The sequence below is a fragment of the Leptodactylus fuscus genome, chromosome 3, assembly GCF_031893055.1.
Source record: "Leptodactylus fuscus isolate aLepFus1 chromosome 3, aLepFus1.hap2, whole genome shotgun sequence".
Classification (NCBI taxonomy): Eukaryota; Metazoa; Chordata; class Amphibia; order Anura; family Leptodactylidae; genus Leptodactylus; species Leptodactylus fuscus.
In genome coordinates, this window is record NC_134267.1 from 47,261,451 (window position 1) to 47,278,681 (window position 17,231).

At 43.9% G+C, this 17,231-nt stretch overlaps 1 protein-coding gene across 1 annotated transcript; it reads right to left on the bottom strand.

The window, feature by feature from the left end:
- Positions 1-1,349: 1,349 nt before the first annotated feature.
- On the bottom strand, positions 1,350-14,331 carry LOC142197321 (ADP-dependent glucokinase-like). The gene is made up of 6 exons (XM_075267518.1): positions 13,664-14,331; positions 7,368-7,527; positions 6,706-6,896; positions 5,441-5,537; positions 3,771-3,907; positions 1,350-3,098 (listed from the first exon to the last, which is right to left on the bottom strand). Exons 1-6 carry the CDS (start codon positions 13,845-13,847, stop codon positions 2,431-2,433), a joined length of 1,437 nt encoding a protein of 478 aa, XP_075123619.1. The 5' UTR covers positions 13,848-14,331; the 3' UTR covers positions 1,350-2,430.
- Between the last annotated feature and the right edge of the window lie 2,900 nt (positions 14,332-17,231).

Genomic DNA, 17,231 nt, shown 5'->3' on the forward strand with positions numbered 1-17,231 from the left:
TTAGCCAGAATCTCATTCACTTTGCTGGTACCGTAAAATGCAGAGTTTCTGCAACATGGGACATTAGTCAAAATTAGATTATTGGATATGAAAAGGGTTAATGATCTTGTATTTCTGCAGCAATCTCGTTCACACAATGAGAAAGATTCTCCCCCACTCAAGATTTTTATTACTAATTTGCCTGTAATTGATTAGATCTGACTAAAGTTTGCTCGACTTCTCCTACTCCTAAGATTCTCTAGATGTATTGCAAGCTTTGCCGTGCTCCATTTCATGCAGTGATAAATAACACATCCATCCCCTACTTCCACCATCACTGATATGTCTTGTGTTCCACCCCACAACACCTCCATATACTGTAAATTACATCATCACTGTAAGGGGTCCACCTGCCACTGACTATTGGATGAGAAGCTGTCAGCTGATGTAAGGTGACACCAGAATGTCACAGTGACTCAGACATATGCAGACTTCTTTTTACTGTGTGATAAATGTAGTGCTGGCCATTTTAGTTTGTCTGAGATAGTTATTTGGTTTAGTTAAAAATCGAACAAATTTGGAATATTTGTGTTGAACTCGGCTCATGACAAATCTGATTGCTCAAGTCTAATCCCAAGAAACTGATCTATAAATGAAGATACAGATGTATGTAACCCAAGACAGTCACTTCTGACCAGAATTAAAATTTTAATGAGTCAAAACTAAGATCTTGGTCCTTACATGGATGAGAGGAATAAAACAGATAAAATGGTCCAGAATGCATCGGAAAGATTCCAAACAGTAAGACATTCGGAAACATACAATGAATGTTGATTTTCATTTAAAAGAACATAAAAACATATACACAGAACATGTGTGTTCACATCAGACACTTCTTGCTAGGGAACGGCGCACAACATGCTTAAAGAGGACCTTTCACCACTTTTGGGCACATGCAGTGTTATATACTGCCAGAAAGCCGACAGTCGGCTTTCCCGATCTGTGCCCGGTGTAAAGAGCTTACGGTGCCGGTACCGTAGTGCTCTATGGTCAGAAGGGCGTTTCTGACCATTAGCCAGAAACGTCCTTCTGCCTCCCCACTGTGGAGTGGGGAGGAACTCCCCCCTCCCGCTCCTGATAATGCTTGTCTACGGACGAGCTGTGTGAGCAGAGGGAGGGGGCGTTCCTCCCGGCTCTCTGTACAGCGCGATTGGCGCCGCGAGGCAGAAGGACGTCTCTGGCTAATGGTCAGAAACGCCCTTCTGACCATAGAGCACTACGGTACCGGCACCGTAAGCTCTTTACACCGGGCACAGATCGGGAAAGCCGACAGTGCGCTGAAATCAGCGCACTGTCGGCTTTCTGGCAGTATATAACACTGCATGTGCCCAAAAGTGGTGAAAGGTCCTCTTTAAGGTTTTCTAGGAGATTAAATGGAGTCTGTCAGCATTGAATTGCTTATGAACCTACTCCCAGCAAATTGTGCAGGTGATTCTACAGTTTCCAAATATGCCTTTGTTGTTCAGCTTTGGAGCCCTATTTTCAAGTAGATCACCATTATATACATATGTAAATCAGGGGCAAAGTATTTGGTCCTGGACATTGGAGCAGAGCCCAAACGCCCAAGGAAGCCAAGGAATGTGCAAGCTAAATAACGCAGCAATACTTGGAAACTTACATCACCTCTACAAGGTACTCGGATTAATTTTACAATGAATTTACGGCTCATAGACTTTCTTTAATAGGTTACCATTATCAGATCGGTGGGGGGTGGGGAGGGAGTCATACAGTCATCACCTCTGTAACCAACTGTCTGCAATAGCCAGGTATTGAATCCCCACAAATCTGATAGTGATGAACTATATTACAGATAAGTCATCAAATGTATTATCCCGGTATACCTACCCTGCATACAGCATATCCACATGATATGCCATAAATGTGAGATATAGATTACTGGCCACGCATGCTTGCCTAGATTTTGTACCTTTAAAAAGTACCATAAATGTAGATATCCATGCAAATATGGCCACTTCTCCATTCTCAGAGTCATGAGGCAGGTATTGGGCGTCCCTTTTTCTTGAGAAGTGGGTCTCACTTCTGGGACGTGCACCTATCAGACTTATATGGCATATCCTGTGGATGCCCCATACAGGATTAAGGTGGTCATACCCTATTAAGTCCAGGTCTCCTGCATTTCACCTACTCTAAGTTTTTAAATGACAAGCTTTGCCCTTTGATGTAATGAGTTCCTGCAGGCATGAGTTTGTCCTGATGTGAAGGCAGAATGGGTTAAGATGGTAAACCCAATGAGTTCTCCAAGGTAACAGAATTTAAATATGGCTCAGATCATGTCAGTTTTTGTTAACGTTTCCTTATTTCGCAGCATCAGAAATATAGCTATCCAGTTTGGTAAGATTTGTCAGTCATTGTGTACCCCATAAAGCAAATTTAGATTTGCAACACAAGTCCTGCAGCAGAAATGTTATCTCCGCCACCTGCGGTTTGGAATACTTCAGTACAGACCAAAACAGGTGCTAGACATATTTCATAAGTCTCCTCTTCCCAACAAGACACCGGGCGGCTTTCTTTGAAAGGTATCCTCTGGCTGCCCATTTCACGGCTGACAGAGAAAGAATCATCCATGATAAGTTTGGCCTTGCGTGTGTCAATCCGGGCAGATCCACACACATGTCTGTTGGCCGTCAGAGAAGCCTTAGCCGTAGCAGACATTGTGTTCTTCCACATAGATCCTTTGGTCACCATCATGGCTTGAAAAGCTAAAGTGTGTACATGTAGTCGGGTCAGTTGTCTCTGACCCTTTTTAGGTTCTTGGGATCGGAGTAGCTGATACAGTTCCCGCATTTGGTCCAGAATGGAGGCCACACGAGGATATGGGTCTGATAACACTGTAATGTTTCCTCCTTTAATAAGACTCAGCAGATTGGGAAGCTCCTGTTCATTCATACCCAAAGAATCAGAGTAAGGAATTACATATTCCAGCAAATCCCTCATTAGACTTTGTTCCACAAAAGAGGCCATCTCGAAGTGGCTACCAATATTCTGGTCCATGGACAATAACATTTCTTGAAGTGCTCTAAGTCTGGCTTCACGCTGACCTGTCAGATAAAGACAGAACTGTATCAGAAAATAGCACGATCCCTTCAAATACTCTAAAACCGTGATGGCGAACCTATGGCACGCGGGCCAGAGGTGGCACTCAGTGCCCTCTCTGTGGACACCCATCTGTGGAACACTTTGTACTGTGTGGGGCCCACTGCGGAGCAAATTGTACTGTGTGGGGGCCCACTGCGCAGCAAATTGTACTGTGTGGGACCTATTGTGGAGCAAATTGTACTATTTGGGGGCCACTGTGGGACAAATGGTACTGTGTGGGGGCCACAAAGTATCTGTTTTATAGCAGACAAGTGATATTATCACAAACCGTCAGTACACTACCGATCCGAACAGTATTAAGGTTAAATTGCCGTGTTGGCACTTTGTAATAAATTAGGAATTTTTGGGTTGCAGTTTGAGCACTCAGAGCAGTGATGGCGAACCTTTTAGAGACTAATACATTTCTTTAGTTATTAAAAATGATAGGGAAAAGAAAAAAAAAAAGTAGTTTGGGGCAAGTGTGTTATATGTGGATCTGTACCATGTACAATCTCTAGAGCTAACAGCTCCCAGAAATAAACTAAAGCAGATCAAAACCACGATCTGTAAAAGACACAACAGAAAATTCTCAATTATTACATAATCCACTAGTTTTACAGTCTGGATGAACTTACCTGCTTTAAAGGGAAAGCTGTCCATCATCTGTAACCCCCCAATCACAAGGAGATCGGGCTTGAAACCTGCCAGTTGCGATTGAAAATCTTCCAGGGAATCAATCAATGGATTGTGAGAGTCACTGTGCACTATGTACCTGTGTAAAACCAAACACATGCATTAATAAGCCCCTATCCATTTCTTAATACAGAATATCCCTTTAGTAATGGCACCGATTAGGATTAATAGCTATTTAGGCAACACCCTTTAAAACCCACACCCCTTTTGAGTATGTGTTGGGCAAACCTTGCAAGGTTCATTAGGCAGTTTTCATTCAGATCATTAACGATATTATATTCCGGGGTCTCTTAAGACCCCAGAGCATAGTTAGTGGAGGCCCAGGGAAGGTGAGCAAACAAAGAAAATAGTGTTGCTCACCTCCCCTGAGCTCCGATGCTACTTCTGATTGTCTTCAGGTCCCCTGAATTACATCAGGAACCGCTGAGGAGAGCAACTGGGCCTTAGCAGTCACAGGGCGTCATGATTGGTCATGCAATGTTGTGTGATCATAGTTATCACGTGTTTATCTGTGTTTCATGGTGCCACATGACCCCTGAGGCCCAAAAACAGGTCTCAGCAGTCCCTGATGTAATTCAGAAGCCTGCGGCAGAGCCAAGGAGAGGGGAGTAACACGGTTTTTATGGTTTGCTCACCTTCCCCAGGCTTCTACTTATACTCTGCTGTCGGAGGAGACTCCACAGTATAATAATAGGTCGGATTTTCAGTCCGAATAAAACTGCAGGAAAAAGCTTGGGAATAACGCAAGAACCGAACCGAAATAAGAAACGCCCAAAATTGTGTCAGTTATCTGGAGAATGGTCAGTTGCAGGTATTTGTCGATTACCTAAGCCCTATGATATAGTAGTTGTTTCATGAAGACAACCACTGTCCATATACTGTATTAGGGGGGGGGGGGGGGGGGGGTTCTGGAACTTACATATTAATGACCTATTATCAGGATGTGTCCTCAATATGTGATTGGGGGTGTCGTGTATTTGACTCCCACCGTCAATCAGGTTTTGAAAAGGCCACAACACTAATAAGCATTGCAGGCCATTCCCTGTACCAATAACGTCACATGTTACGGCAGCAGATCAGTCCAATTCAGGTGAATGAGGCTGAGATTTAATACCACGCATAGCCCCTACTCAATGTACAACGCTGTGCCTGATATCCAAGGAAGAGATCACAGCACTCCCAGAAAACCTCTAAGTATCGTCTTCTATGGGGGACTACATTTGTCCACAGCAGAGGATATATGTGATCAGAGGAAACTTTCCTTGGCAATAGAACCCGATTCCAGGAATTGGACCCCTTATATTTAAGAACACGTGTGTGAAAGAAGCAATTGTCTTTCTCCTTTAATTGGGCTTATGATTGGTGGAGGAAGGGTGGGGGTTCAACATTGAGAACCCCACAGACCCAGAGAACAGGGTCCCATTTTAACTGTATGCATGAAGCCGCAGGTTGAGCAAGCAGTTTCATTCATCTCTATTAAGTCTGCCAGAGATAGCTTCCCTTGCTAACCCGGTTTAACCCCCAAATAGCCGCAATAATAAAAAGTTGTGGCTTTTTGTTGTTTGATTTTTTTTCAAATTAAGTTGGGTATATTAATGTGGTATATGGTCACCTGTTGGCACGACGCGATATGTGATTTCCCCATTTAGCTCCAGTTGGATATTCCATTATGAGGTGAATGTCGGCATCTGTTAGTGGTTCGCCAGCAACTGCGAATAAGGAAATTAATTAATGCCCAAACAAAGTCCTCACATGGCGTGGTTATTACAGATTATTGTTATGGATTCCGCACTGAATATTATGCTATAAACTACAATTCTAGGTAATCTAGTCCTATGCCCCTTGATTTAGAGAGCCCATTCTGGCCAACCACTGATGGATATCAATCCCCAAAGACAGGTGATAGGTTGTTTATTGGAAAATCCCATATATGAATTATATGATATATATCGTCACACAAACTAGGGCAGCCATTCTGGCAAATCCTGTCCACACTTTGCAGAAAAATATCTGCAGCGGAAGTGTGTTTTTGTAAATGACAGCATGTGAATCATATCTACAGAAATGTGTTTTCTGTGGACGTTCTATGAAAAGAGCAGTGGTCTTTTCTGCAGCATTTTTCAGCTGTGGTGTGCTAAGCAAAGCCTTAAAATCCAATAGACACTAGTTTAATTCTGCCGTAATACTTCACATGGTGCAACTGCATTGCTGGGGGTGTTAATTGAATAATGTGGATGAGACTTGTAGAAATCTCATTCACAATGTTTCTATGTTATATAGCTGTGATCAATCCCTGTGTGTCCCCGACATTACAAATGACAGCGCCAGAGTTGGGGGATAAATTATGAATGCAGAACATTATTATTAAAAAAGCAAAACACCCACAGGTCTTGACATACTGTATCTAACGTTGACCATACTGTACACATAAGCATACAGTTGGGCCAACATCTATCTTATCTTCTCCATAAACATGTATGCTTAAACCAGCTGAGCATGCACAGGGAGATAAACCACTGCCAAACTGTTCTGGCACCTGTTTATTTCCGGCAGGAACATAGGACTAGGTGCAAGGCCATTTAACACATAGATAAATGTCCTCACTCATGGCCCCCAACATAATGTCCCCTATGTGACCAGTGAATCAATATATTACATACAAGATAATAAAAAATAAAAAAGTTAAAAAGTCAGCATTGCCTTTAAGGCTCTGTTCACATAACGGTCAAGATTTCCACTTCTGACTGTTCTTTAATAGATAGAAGCGGAGCAATAACAGATCTCAGCGCACTTTTTTCCAATCTTCTGCTTTTGACAATTATTATTGTTGGGTTATGCTGATAATACACTGAATTATTATTTATCATGGCATCTTACCTGTGATTCGTTCAGACAAGACACTAATTTCTTCTGTACTCAGACGTCCCCCAAGGAGAATGTCACATCCTTCAGCAGCTAAGCGATTGGCCATAACTGGAGCATTCCCGCCAAGAGCCCAGCGCATTTCTGAAAGTCTTTTTGATGCATCTACAAGTTTCCTAAACAAGGTCTCATTGGACACATATCGCCTGTTTAGATGGAAGATGACAAAATATAGTCAAATATGTTGTTTCATGAGCACAACCCCTAGATGGACTACCCTCTTCTAGCCAAAGTGGAGAGCCGCTGACTGTTTTATGATGGAGGACAGAGTATCTGATCAGTTGGGGTTGACAGCAACCCCTGCCCAGATCAGCTATTCAGGGGTGCATTCAGTGCATGGATGCAGAAGCAGATCGCTTCATGCCCTGTATAGTGGCAGGACGCCATTACTGCAACTTGGTTCCCAGTGTCCCTTAAGGCTCCATGCAAATGGAGTGCTGCGGTACATGCATGGCTACTGCACATGACTGACAGAACATTATATTCGGCAATGTCAATAAGTCAGTAAACAGAGCGTTGGCCATGCATGCCCACTACTGCGCCATTCACATGGGGCACTTGGGATCTTCCTTTCTCTTGTTCGCTGCGTAAGGGGCTTGAGGGAAGAAGTTACTTACTCTGAAGCAGCGCCTGGAGGAAAGAAGTATGCAAAGCTCTCAGCCAGTTGTGCTTCCGTCTCTATAAAGTTATGGTGGATAGGGTTGTAGCTCGGTTCTATGGCGGCCTCCTGCATTAACGCCACTCCATCTACTATGATGTCGAGGCAACCTCCAAAACCTACACGGAGAAAAGGAAAGTTTTACAGAGACATTTGCAAAGAATAGAATGTGATTTATTGGGAACAAGCAAACATTATAGTAAATGGCAAGATGAGAAATCAAGAAGATTAAGCCGACCTGTAAGTCATTTGGATAAGGTCACTTGACATTGAAATACATTTCCATGAAACTATCAACGGTATTGTGTAACTGGTGTAGAACTAGATATTGGAGAGCTGCAAGTCCTCATCTGCCCCTACAGGGAAAATACTATTGCTTGGTTGTAGCAAAATCTCCAGTATCTAATATCTCTGATGTCTTTGCCAGCCTGTCCGCACGGACCCCCATAAATTGTTGTTCATAAACCATTTGGTTTATATGTTTTAGTCTTGACCTGTCTGTCATACATATATACAATATGTCCTCTCCTTAATGCAATACAGTCATAACCTGTCTTATTATTTTGTAGGCGCTTTACTATAGATTACTGTGAATCTAAAATACGTTTTGCCTGCTATATAGGATACACGTATGAAACAAATGGCGAATTACGGAGAATTTGATGAATCCATTGTCTGCCTGAGTAAACATTCACACCTTCTCCAATCTCTGTCCCCTGCTGTCACAACTTACCTTACTAAAATATTTAACCTCTCTCTCTCTTCTGGAATCTTCCCATCCTCCTTCAAGCATGCTGTTATAATCCCGCTACTGAAAAAACCCTCCCTGGACCCATCCTGTGCTGCTAACTATCGACCCATCTCTAACCTCCCCTTCATCTCTAAACTTTTGGAACGCCTGGTTTATTCTCGGTTAATCCGTTATCTCTCTGCTAACTCTCTGCTTGACCCCTTACAATCTGGTTTCCGCGCTCTGCACTCTACTGAAACAGCTCTCACAAAAGTCTCTAATGATCTACTAAAGGCTAAATCCAATGGTGACTTCTCTCTTCTTATTCTTCTGGACCTCTCTGCAGCTTTTGACACTGTTGACCATCAACTTCTCCTCACTATGCTCCGCTCAGTTGGCCTCAATGACACTGCACTCTCTTGGTTCTCCTCTTATCTCTCAGGCCGCACTTTCAGTGTATCATTTGCGGGCTCTGTTTCCTCTCCTCTTTCCCTTGCTGTTGGGGTTCCTCAGGGCTCGGTCCTCGGCCCCCTGCTCTTTTCTCTCTACACAGCCCCCATTGGACAAACCATCGCCAGATTTGGCTTCAGGTACCATCTTTATGCTGATGACACCCAATTATACACATCTTCCCGTGACATCACCCCTGCACTCATACAGAACACCAGTGACTGTCTCTCTGCTGTCTCTAATATCATGTCCTCGCTCTATCTGAAACTAAATCTCTCTAAGACTGAACTACTACTGTTTCCACCATCTAACAGATCTGTCCCTGATATATCCATTGCAGTCTCAGGCCTTACTATAACTCCTAGGCAGCATGCCCGCTGCCTTGGGGTCATATTTGACGCAGACCTTTCCTTCACCCCTCATATTGAATCACTCGCACGTTCATGTCACCTCCACCTCAAAAACATCTCCAGAATACGCCCTTTCCTTACCAGAGATACACTAAAGACACTTATTGTCTCTCTGATTCATTCTCGCCTTGACTACTGTAATTCCTTACTAATCGGTCTTCCCCTCACTAAACTCTCTCCTCTACAATCTATTCTGAATGCAGCGGCCAGGCTCATCTATCAGGCTAGACGCTACAGCGATGCCTCCGGTCTGTGCCAGTCGCTACATTGGCTGCCTATTCATTATAGAATAAAATATAAAGTTATTACTCTCATCCACAAGGCTCTCCATAATGCCGCACCTCCCTACATTTCTTCCCTCATCTCTGTCTACCGCCCAACCCGTGCTCTCCGCTCACTCAATGACCTAACACTTACATCCTCTATTATCAGAACCTCCCACGCTCGTATACAAGACTTCTCCCGAGCTGCACCACTTCTCTGGAATGCTCTACCCCGGACAATCAGATTAACTCCCAACTTCTACAGTTTCAAACGCAAACTAAAGACGCATCTTTTCAGACAGGCCTATCACAATTCCTAATGCACAAAATTGTCTGAACACTGTATAAGCAATGCCGCCCCTGCTACCTCTTGTGTCACCCCCTCTACCTCATAGATTGTAAGCTCTTTTGAGCAGGGCCCTCAGTCCCATTGTGTGAAATGACGTTCTTTGTTATGTATGTCTGTATCTGAACCCTATAAATTGTACAGCGCTGCGGAATATGTTGGCGCTATATAAATAAAATGTATTATTATTATTATTATTCTAGGTTGGACGGCTAAGGAAACAAATCCCTAAAGCAACAGAAAGCTGCCTGACTGGATCTTCAAGCAGAGAAAGCTGAGTAATGTACTCACTGTTTACAGAGATCTCACTGACATGGAGGAATCTCTGCATTTATAGTAAATCTTTACCGCTAGAGTTCTTTCATTGTCCAGGCCTACCAGCAGTAATATAGTCTGAGCCTCATGCGGCACCCAAACCTCTACATTCTCACCCCTAAAGCTGGCCATGTACATCCCAAAAAGGCCAAGTCCAGCTGACGGTGGAATATGTAGACTTTACGTTGCCAAAAGCAGATTGGTTATGGTGTTGTTAGTGGTGGGACTGCTCCTACAAATGATCCCATCATCACTCCACATCCATGTGCATGTTATATTTTGACATTTCCTTAGACAACCACTTTTTTATGTGGATAGGTTTCCGTTCGGGGGTCCCCAAACAGACTCCCCGAATGGAAACCCAGATGTGAACCAAGTCCATGAATGAACTTATTATTAATGTGCACAGTCATACAACAGATCTATATTTTTTGATGAGATTTGATGAAAGGGTCCCCCAGAGTTAGGGCCCGTGCACACGGAGTTTACGCGGCGCATTTTAGTATAATACACGTGTATAGAATACACGTGTTAAAATAACACTCCCATTGACTTCAATGAAATTTTTTTTACACGTGTTAAAGATTACATTGAAGTCAATGGGAGTGTTATTTTAACACGTGTATTCTATACACTAGAGATGAGCGAGTATTGTTCGGATCAGCCGATCCGAACAGCACGCTCACATAGAAATGAATGGACGTAGCCGGCACGCGGGGGGTTAAGCGGCCGGCCGCCGTCAAAGCAGAAGTACCAGGTGCATCCATTCATTTCTATGGAGCGTGCTGTTTGGATCAGCTGATCCCAACAGTACTCGCTCATCTCTACTATACACGTGTATTATGCTAAAATACGCTCGCGTAAACTCCATGCGCACGGGCCCTTAAAGTCCTGCTATGAAGTGGAATTCCTCTGGAAGGTACTGAACGCCCGGCATGCAGCCAATCTGGCGGGATTGCTTGGACGAACAATCCCACCATCGACATCAATTGGCCGATATGTGGGCTAGTTTAACCCATTTATGCCAGAGGCTATATATTTGTGAGTTCCAATAATGGAACTCTAGGCATAAACGGGTTATGAAAAAAACATTTATGGGAATTGATCGTCCCAGTTCAGCAGATCAAGTCATACAACCAGTGGCCTAAAGTGTCCAACAGGCTGAAAGTTTTTGGACAGGCTAAATTTGGCTGTTGTGAACCCCGAAAGGGTCTGCAACCTTGGCCATGTTACATAAAAATACTCTGATGACCAAAAGTCTCCTACAGATGATCTGCAACAGGATCAAAGTGTGACGCCAAACTGTGGGAAAAGGCTGAACGCTTGATCTACATGTTTTGGGGTTGGCACAATTTTGATCAGTGTCTATGTGAAGGAACTGAGGGGTTTAGATGACAAAGTCATTTCTTAGATTACATAAGAGCTGGGATTATAGATGTTCTGGAACTGCATATGGAAATGAAGCGATACCGAGAAACGCACCAAACCAGATGAGCGAGAACTGGGGATATGGTTTATATAGACTAGCCCAGTGACAACTGACAAATACGTCCCTTTTACATTTTAACACTACATTACTGAAAAATGTATGAAGCCCAGTGCACATCTATAGTGGATTATACTCCTGGACTGTACACTATATACATTGACATAAATGGCTACTCATTTACAAAACTACACATCCTTTCCTGCCTCGAGATACACTGCATGTGTCACTATATAAACAGATCACTGTGAAAAACAGATTTTTTTATTATTTTTTTTAAATATTTATCTGTACTTTTCAATGTCCCTGGATTCATGAAAAATAGATGACATACGGAGTCCATCTGTTTTTTTTCACGGACTTCTATTGATGTAGTGCCTCCCCCTCAAAAAAAAGTCAGAATGAAGACACAGATTAATGGATATACGGTATACGTGGTCTGCGAAAAATGTCAAGGCTGCAATCTTATGGATGAGGGGACCCCTCCCCAGTGGTTGGACTCCCACGGATCAGACAGTTTTCATCCATTTATTATGTAGGTGATAACTTTGTGACCACAATACAACTTTAATGCTGACCACAGAGAAATAATTCCCTTAGTGATAACGCGTTCCTCTCCATGACTCAGCCGTTCTTCCCCCCACCACCGGGTTTCAGTGATTTGGACCTCTGAACCCTCCCTTGTTACGTTGCTCATTGATCACTGTATATGTTTACAGGATAGCAAATGACCAATACCTTCCATAAAGGACACATATGTATATACCATAGGTGAGGTGTGAATTTACACAACCATCAGCTATAGTAAAACCTATAGCGGGAGCTCTTAAATCACGGCTAGCAATACTTTATTACATAAGCAGCCTCTCTGTGTAATACTACACTGATGTACTAGGGGGATGGAGATTTACCTGGATGTGTGGTTAGACTGTAAGCTCTTGTGACCAAGCTCTGGAAAATGCAGATGTGTATATAAGCCTCTGTAACGTCTGATTTTATCTGTACATGTATATTCTGCAGAATATGTTTGTGTGATACCAATAAAGATAACATATTTGGGCACCACCACATCATCTTACATCCAATAACCCCACAAGCGCACTCACATTACCATACAGTCAGATACCATCTCTAACCCAACCTTATGGTCTTGCAATGTCATAGATCTGTGATTTAGGCCTCATGCACATGACCTTGTTCTATCCTGGCTCTTCCTAGCTAGCTAGCATACTGACCCATTCATTGCAATAGGCCCGTGTTATCCATTGGTTTGTGAGTACCTGTCACCAAGCTTATAGCATGTCGTATTCTGCTCAGTGTTTGCAGCACGGACTAGCCCATAGGAGCCTATGGGACACAGAAAACATACATCATAAATATGGAATCCATGTGACATCGGACTGCAGATCTGCAAATACAAAATGACACACTGATGCAATACTGAACGTCTGGACATATGGCCTAAAGCTGAAGACACACGGACCGCAAACACTGAGCTGTATATTGTGCAAATTACATACGGTTGTGTGCATGAAGCATTAATAATTGCAAAAATAATCAAACAAGTGTCTCCCCTCCCCCCCTGATACTACTACAGCAACTCACATATGTGAAGCAATGTCAGACTGATATTCTTTAGGCCCAACAGATAAAAGGTTTCCAACAAGCCCTAGGAAATAGACCACAGTTCCCTTCAAATCTGGGTGTCTTTTACTTTTACATTATAGTGTTAGCACCTGGACCTGTCAGAGGATCCTTCGGTTGGACAGTCCAACAATACCGGGAATCCATAGCCATTTTCGGAGTTACTTCTCGCCGCAATGCTCTTTGAACAGTACGCAGGTTACAGGCGAGTACTATACAAGCAGTTCTCCAAGACATCGGACTAGGTCATCTGTAGTATATCAGTCCAGTGAGCATATATGTAATCATTAGTAGAACAGTACTCAGGAAAAATGCATGAATAGCAATCGCCTGTATGCCGTTGTATACTGTGAGAGCACAAGCAACTGTAAATGGGAAAAGTATCACCATGTCCATCATAGTTGTGTTTTATGCCACCACAAAATAGTAGGTACCCTGTCCATAGTGATGGAACCACTTCAGCACACACACAATTATTATATATACACACACACACAAATAATATATATATATATATATATATATATATATATATATATATATATATATATACATACACACACACACACACACGATTGTGAGAGACGACTACATACACATACTGGACTCACCAATTGCTATACGAGGTGGTCGATCCAGATCCAAACCAACTTTTTGCTCAGCCCGGAGCAGAGATGACAGCACTGTATCCAGGCGGTCCTGCAGGTTATCCTTTTCCACATGGCGAAACCAGTAAGCAAGCAGCAGAGCAAGCAATGAGAGGAGGGGGAGACACAGGAGCTTGGGGGCAGCCATGAGGGAATCCTGCACAGTCAGCACTACTACTGCTCTTCCTGTCAGTGCAGCACTCACACTCACACTCACACTATGCTTGTGCAGGTGCAGAGCCCAAACTTCCAGATGCTGCTCAGTGCGATGACATGTGCAGACTCCTCACTGAATGACACCGCCTGACTATACACAGCGCCTCCTACTGGCCAGCGCACATCATTAGCACAGAAGCCCCCGCAGCAGTGTCAGCCACTGCCTGTACCGACCATCCCCGCAGAGCCGAGTCCTGACTATGGCTGTGGCAGCAGGTGAGGGCAGCCTCCGTCCATCCAGTCACACAGCTCTCCCCGGCCGGGCCTCTTCCTCTGAGGTAGGAGGGGTTGTCAGGACACACACACGGAAGCGACACCCGGATTTGTGCTCCATCCTATGGAGTAGTCAGCGTGTCCGCCCTCCTCCAGCTGCGGGTGGCAGGGAGGGGCTCTGCAGGGCTGAGGCGGGGGTGTCGTCCATGGCTCTGCTCATCTGCTTTACATTGTGTCCTCCTGGTTTATTATTACCCCTCCGACATGTTGTGGAGGAGGAGACGCCTGTGATGCTCCGATGTGAAGACTCAGCTGCTGCAGCACCTCTTATAGAAGTACTAAACTTAAAGTAGGCACGAATATCTACGTACATGGTTTCTCAGAAATGGAGGTATATGTGTGAGACCCCCTAAGGGCTGGTATTACTGTGACATTTCTGTCCGCCATCCCATTGAAGAACATTTCAGTCTCTGCTAATATGGCTGATACCAGAGAACAATAGATTGTATTCAAGTGGATCAGGACTCATTCACATTCACCCTCGGTTCACCTCTGCCTTCGAGGATTCTGTTCCCCTTGAATGGAGCAGCATTTTTCTCTCCACATTTTTCTTGCGGAAACCACACAGACCCCATTATAGTCAATGGGGTCTGCGGGTTTCCAAAGTAACCCGCTTTTTTCGGGACTCCCCGAACGGAAACCAGAACGTAGATGTTATTCAAGCCATAGTTGGATTTTTTCTTTAGCCCCACCATTCCTGAACAATCATTTTAAATAATGCTGAAGAGCCCAATATATTAATTATACTCTCTACTGTCAAGTGGGCGGTACTAGACTGGCATAGACAGACAAGAACCGCCCACCTGACAATAAAGAGTCTAATAAGCATATTGGGTGCTGAGACTAACTGCACTGATTGCTCAGGAATGGTGGGGGGGGGGAGTCCAACTATGCCAGAATCAAAGGAACGACAAAAACGAGTCTGTTCCGACACATTATGGCTATGCCCCATCCCACTACTTAGATGTACCAGTGGGACCCCCCTATCCCCCCAACCTACCCCTAATCTCTCCCTCTTTCTGCTCTCAGTTTTTCCCCAGCTTTCTCTTGCTCTTTTTCTCCCCCCCTCTCTTGCTCCCTTCTCTCTTTTTGCCCTTAGACACGATTTAGCTTGTTGTGCCGCGTTGATCTTGCCATATCTTTGTGTTATTTATTAACTTTTCCTTTTTTATTTGTTGTGATATTGAATAAGTTTACGTTCCGTTGCACGTACCCCTGTGTATACCTGTCCAAATAGGTGTAACTGCCTTGCCTCACTTCCTAATAAAATCTGAACCATATAAGATATGAAGAGGAGGAGGAAGAAGAAGGTCCTTTATCATATGTCCATATCAGATTTTCATCCATTATAATGTCCACTTTCTATCTGTTCGCTCTCTGTGGTTTTCCTGATCTTTTATCATTATCGTTTTCACAGCTGTTTTAAAAATAGGAAGGAAGTTCATTTTGGCTCCGTCCATCGCAGAGGTCATTCGGCGAATGTCAGTTTCGGAGCTTTCTGTAGGAACGGTATGTGAAAAAGGAAGTGGACACGGGTGGCCTCCACGTACTGTCATTCAGATTCATAAGCCATTGACTTGAATGAGTGTGTTTTATAAAAAAAAAATACAATGTACTTCATTTTGTTTTGTTTTTTATGAGTAACGGGGATGTGTAAAAAAATAATGGAGGTCTGAACTCGCACATAAGGTACTGTCCGGGGAAAACACAACACCCTTGGCTATCTGCCATGGGTTCTACAGGCAAAATACTCATAGGATTTTTCAGACAAGCATTTTGCGCAGTATGAACATGCTATTACACAGAGGAAAATAGTGAGGAATTTGGTGTGGAATTTTCCGCGCTGAAAAAAAAAGCCTCCAAATGATTTCAAAGGGTTCTGCTAGCTGGGGGGGGGGGGGGGGAGCTAGCAGAACCCATTGAAATCATCGGGAGGCTTTGTTTTCAGCGCGGAAAATTCCACACCAAATTCCTCACTATTTTCCACAAGAAATGCACCTCACTTGCCAATCTTCACAAATGTGGAAGAAGCTGGGTGGGCGGGGGCCAGTTTTCTGGCGTGAGTTAGGTCGGGACCCTACGAAAAACTGCGGCGTTTTACAGTCACAGCAAAGTGGATGGGATTCTAGCAAATCCCACCACCGCTTTGTGGGAAAATACACGCAGTGGACATGATGCAATTTCCAAAACCTTTTTAGTAATCACAGCATGCCAATTATACCTACAGAAACGCCGGCGGTTTCCTTATAGGTTTAACTGAAGCAGAATGTGAGCAGAGGAAAACTGCAAACTTTCTGTGAAAAGCACTGCAGGATAAACCACAATGCACCGCAGTTTTTCCCGCAGCACTTTTTTGCTGTGGGATGAGACATGGAGCCTTAGGGTCAGTTCACACGTGAACTGCCCGCGTGGGTTTTGACACCGAGAGAGACGCAGTGAGCCGCGTCTCTCTCTTGTCAAAACCCGCCTGCCGCGACCATCGCGGTCGCAGCTTTCCCCTCCGCTGTCGGCTCAAATGAATGAGCCGACATAGGAGGGAGCTGCCGGGGGCGGAAGCCGCACGGCTGAGCCCGCGCGGCTTCCGCCTGAAGAAAGGGCATGTCCTTTCTTTTCGCCGATAGCGGAAAAAAAAAGCCCGGTGGTCTACATAGACCACCATTGTAAAGGGGCAGATTTTGAAGTGAAATCCGCTGTCAAAATCCGCCCCTTTGTTCACGTGTGAACTAGCCCTTAGTTTCTTTTGTTGCAGATTTTATTGTGGTTTTTTGAGCCAAAGCCACTAGTGGATTGATCAGTAGGGAGAAGTATAAGAACTTCCTTTATATTTCTCATTCCTTTTATAGCCATCTTGGCTTTGGCTCGAAAAAACGCAACAAAATTTGCAACAAAAAAAGCTGCGTTTCCGCAACCTGGGGCCTACGCCAATTCCTTAAGGCCGTTCACATGGAGTAAACGCAAGCTGATTATGGCAAAATACACGTGTAAAAATCAGACTCCCATTGACTTCAATGACTTTTTTTTACATGTGTAAAAAAAACACATC

Bases quoted from the DNA above. Each gene is read 5' to 3' on its own strand.
- LOC142197321 (XM_075267518.1), bottom strand. From the start codon at position 13,847: ATGGCTGCCCCCAAGCTCCTGTGTCTCCCCCTCCTCTCATTGCTTGCT. The intron at 7,528-13,663 runs GTGAGTCCAGTA...TTCTCCGTGTAG, and splicing joins ACCACCTCGTATAGCAATTG to GTTTTGGAGGTTGCCTCGAC. The intron at 6,897-7,367 runs GTAAGTAACTTC...CCATCTAAACAG, and splicing joins CCTCCAGGCGCTGCTTCAGA to GCGATATGTGTCCAATGAGA.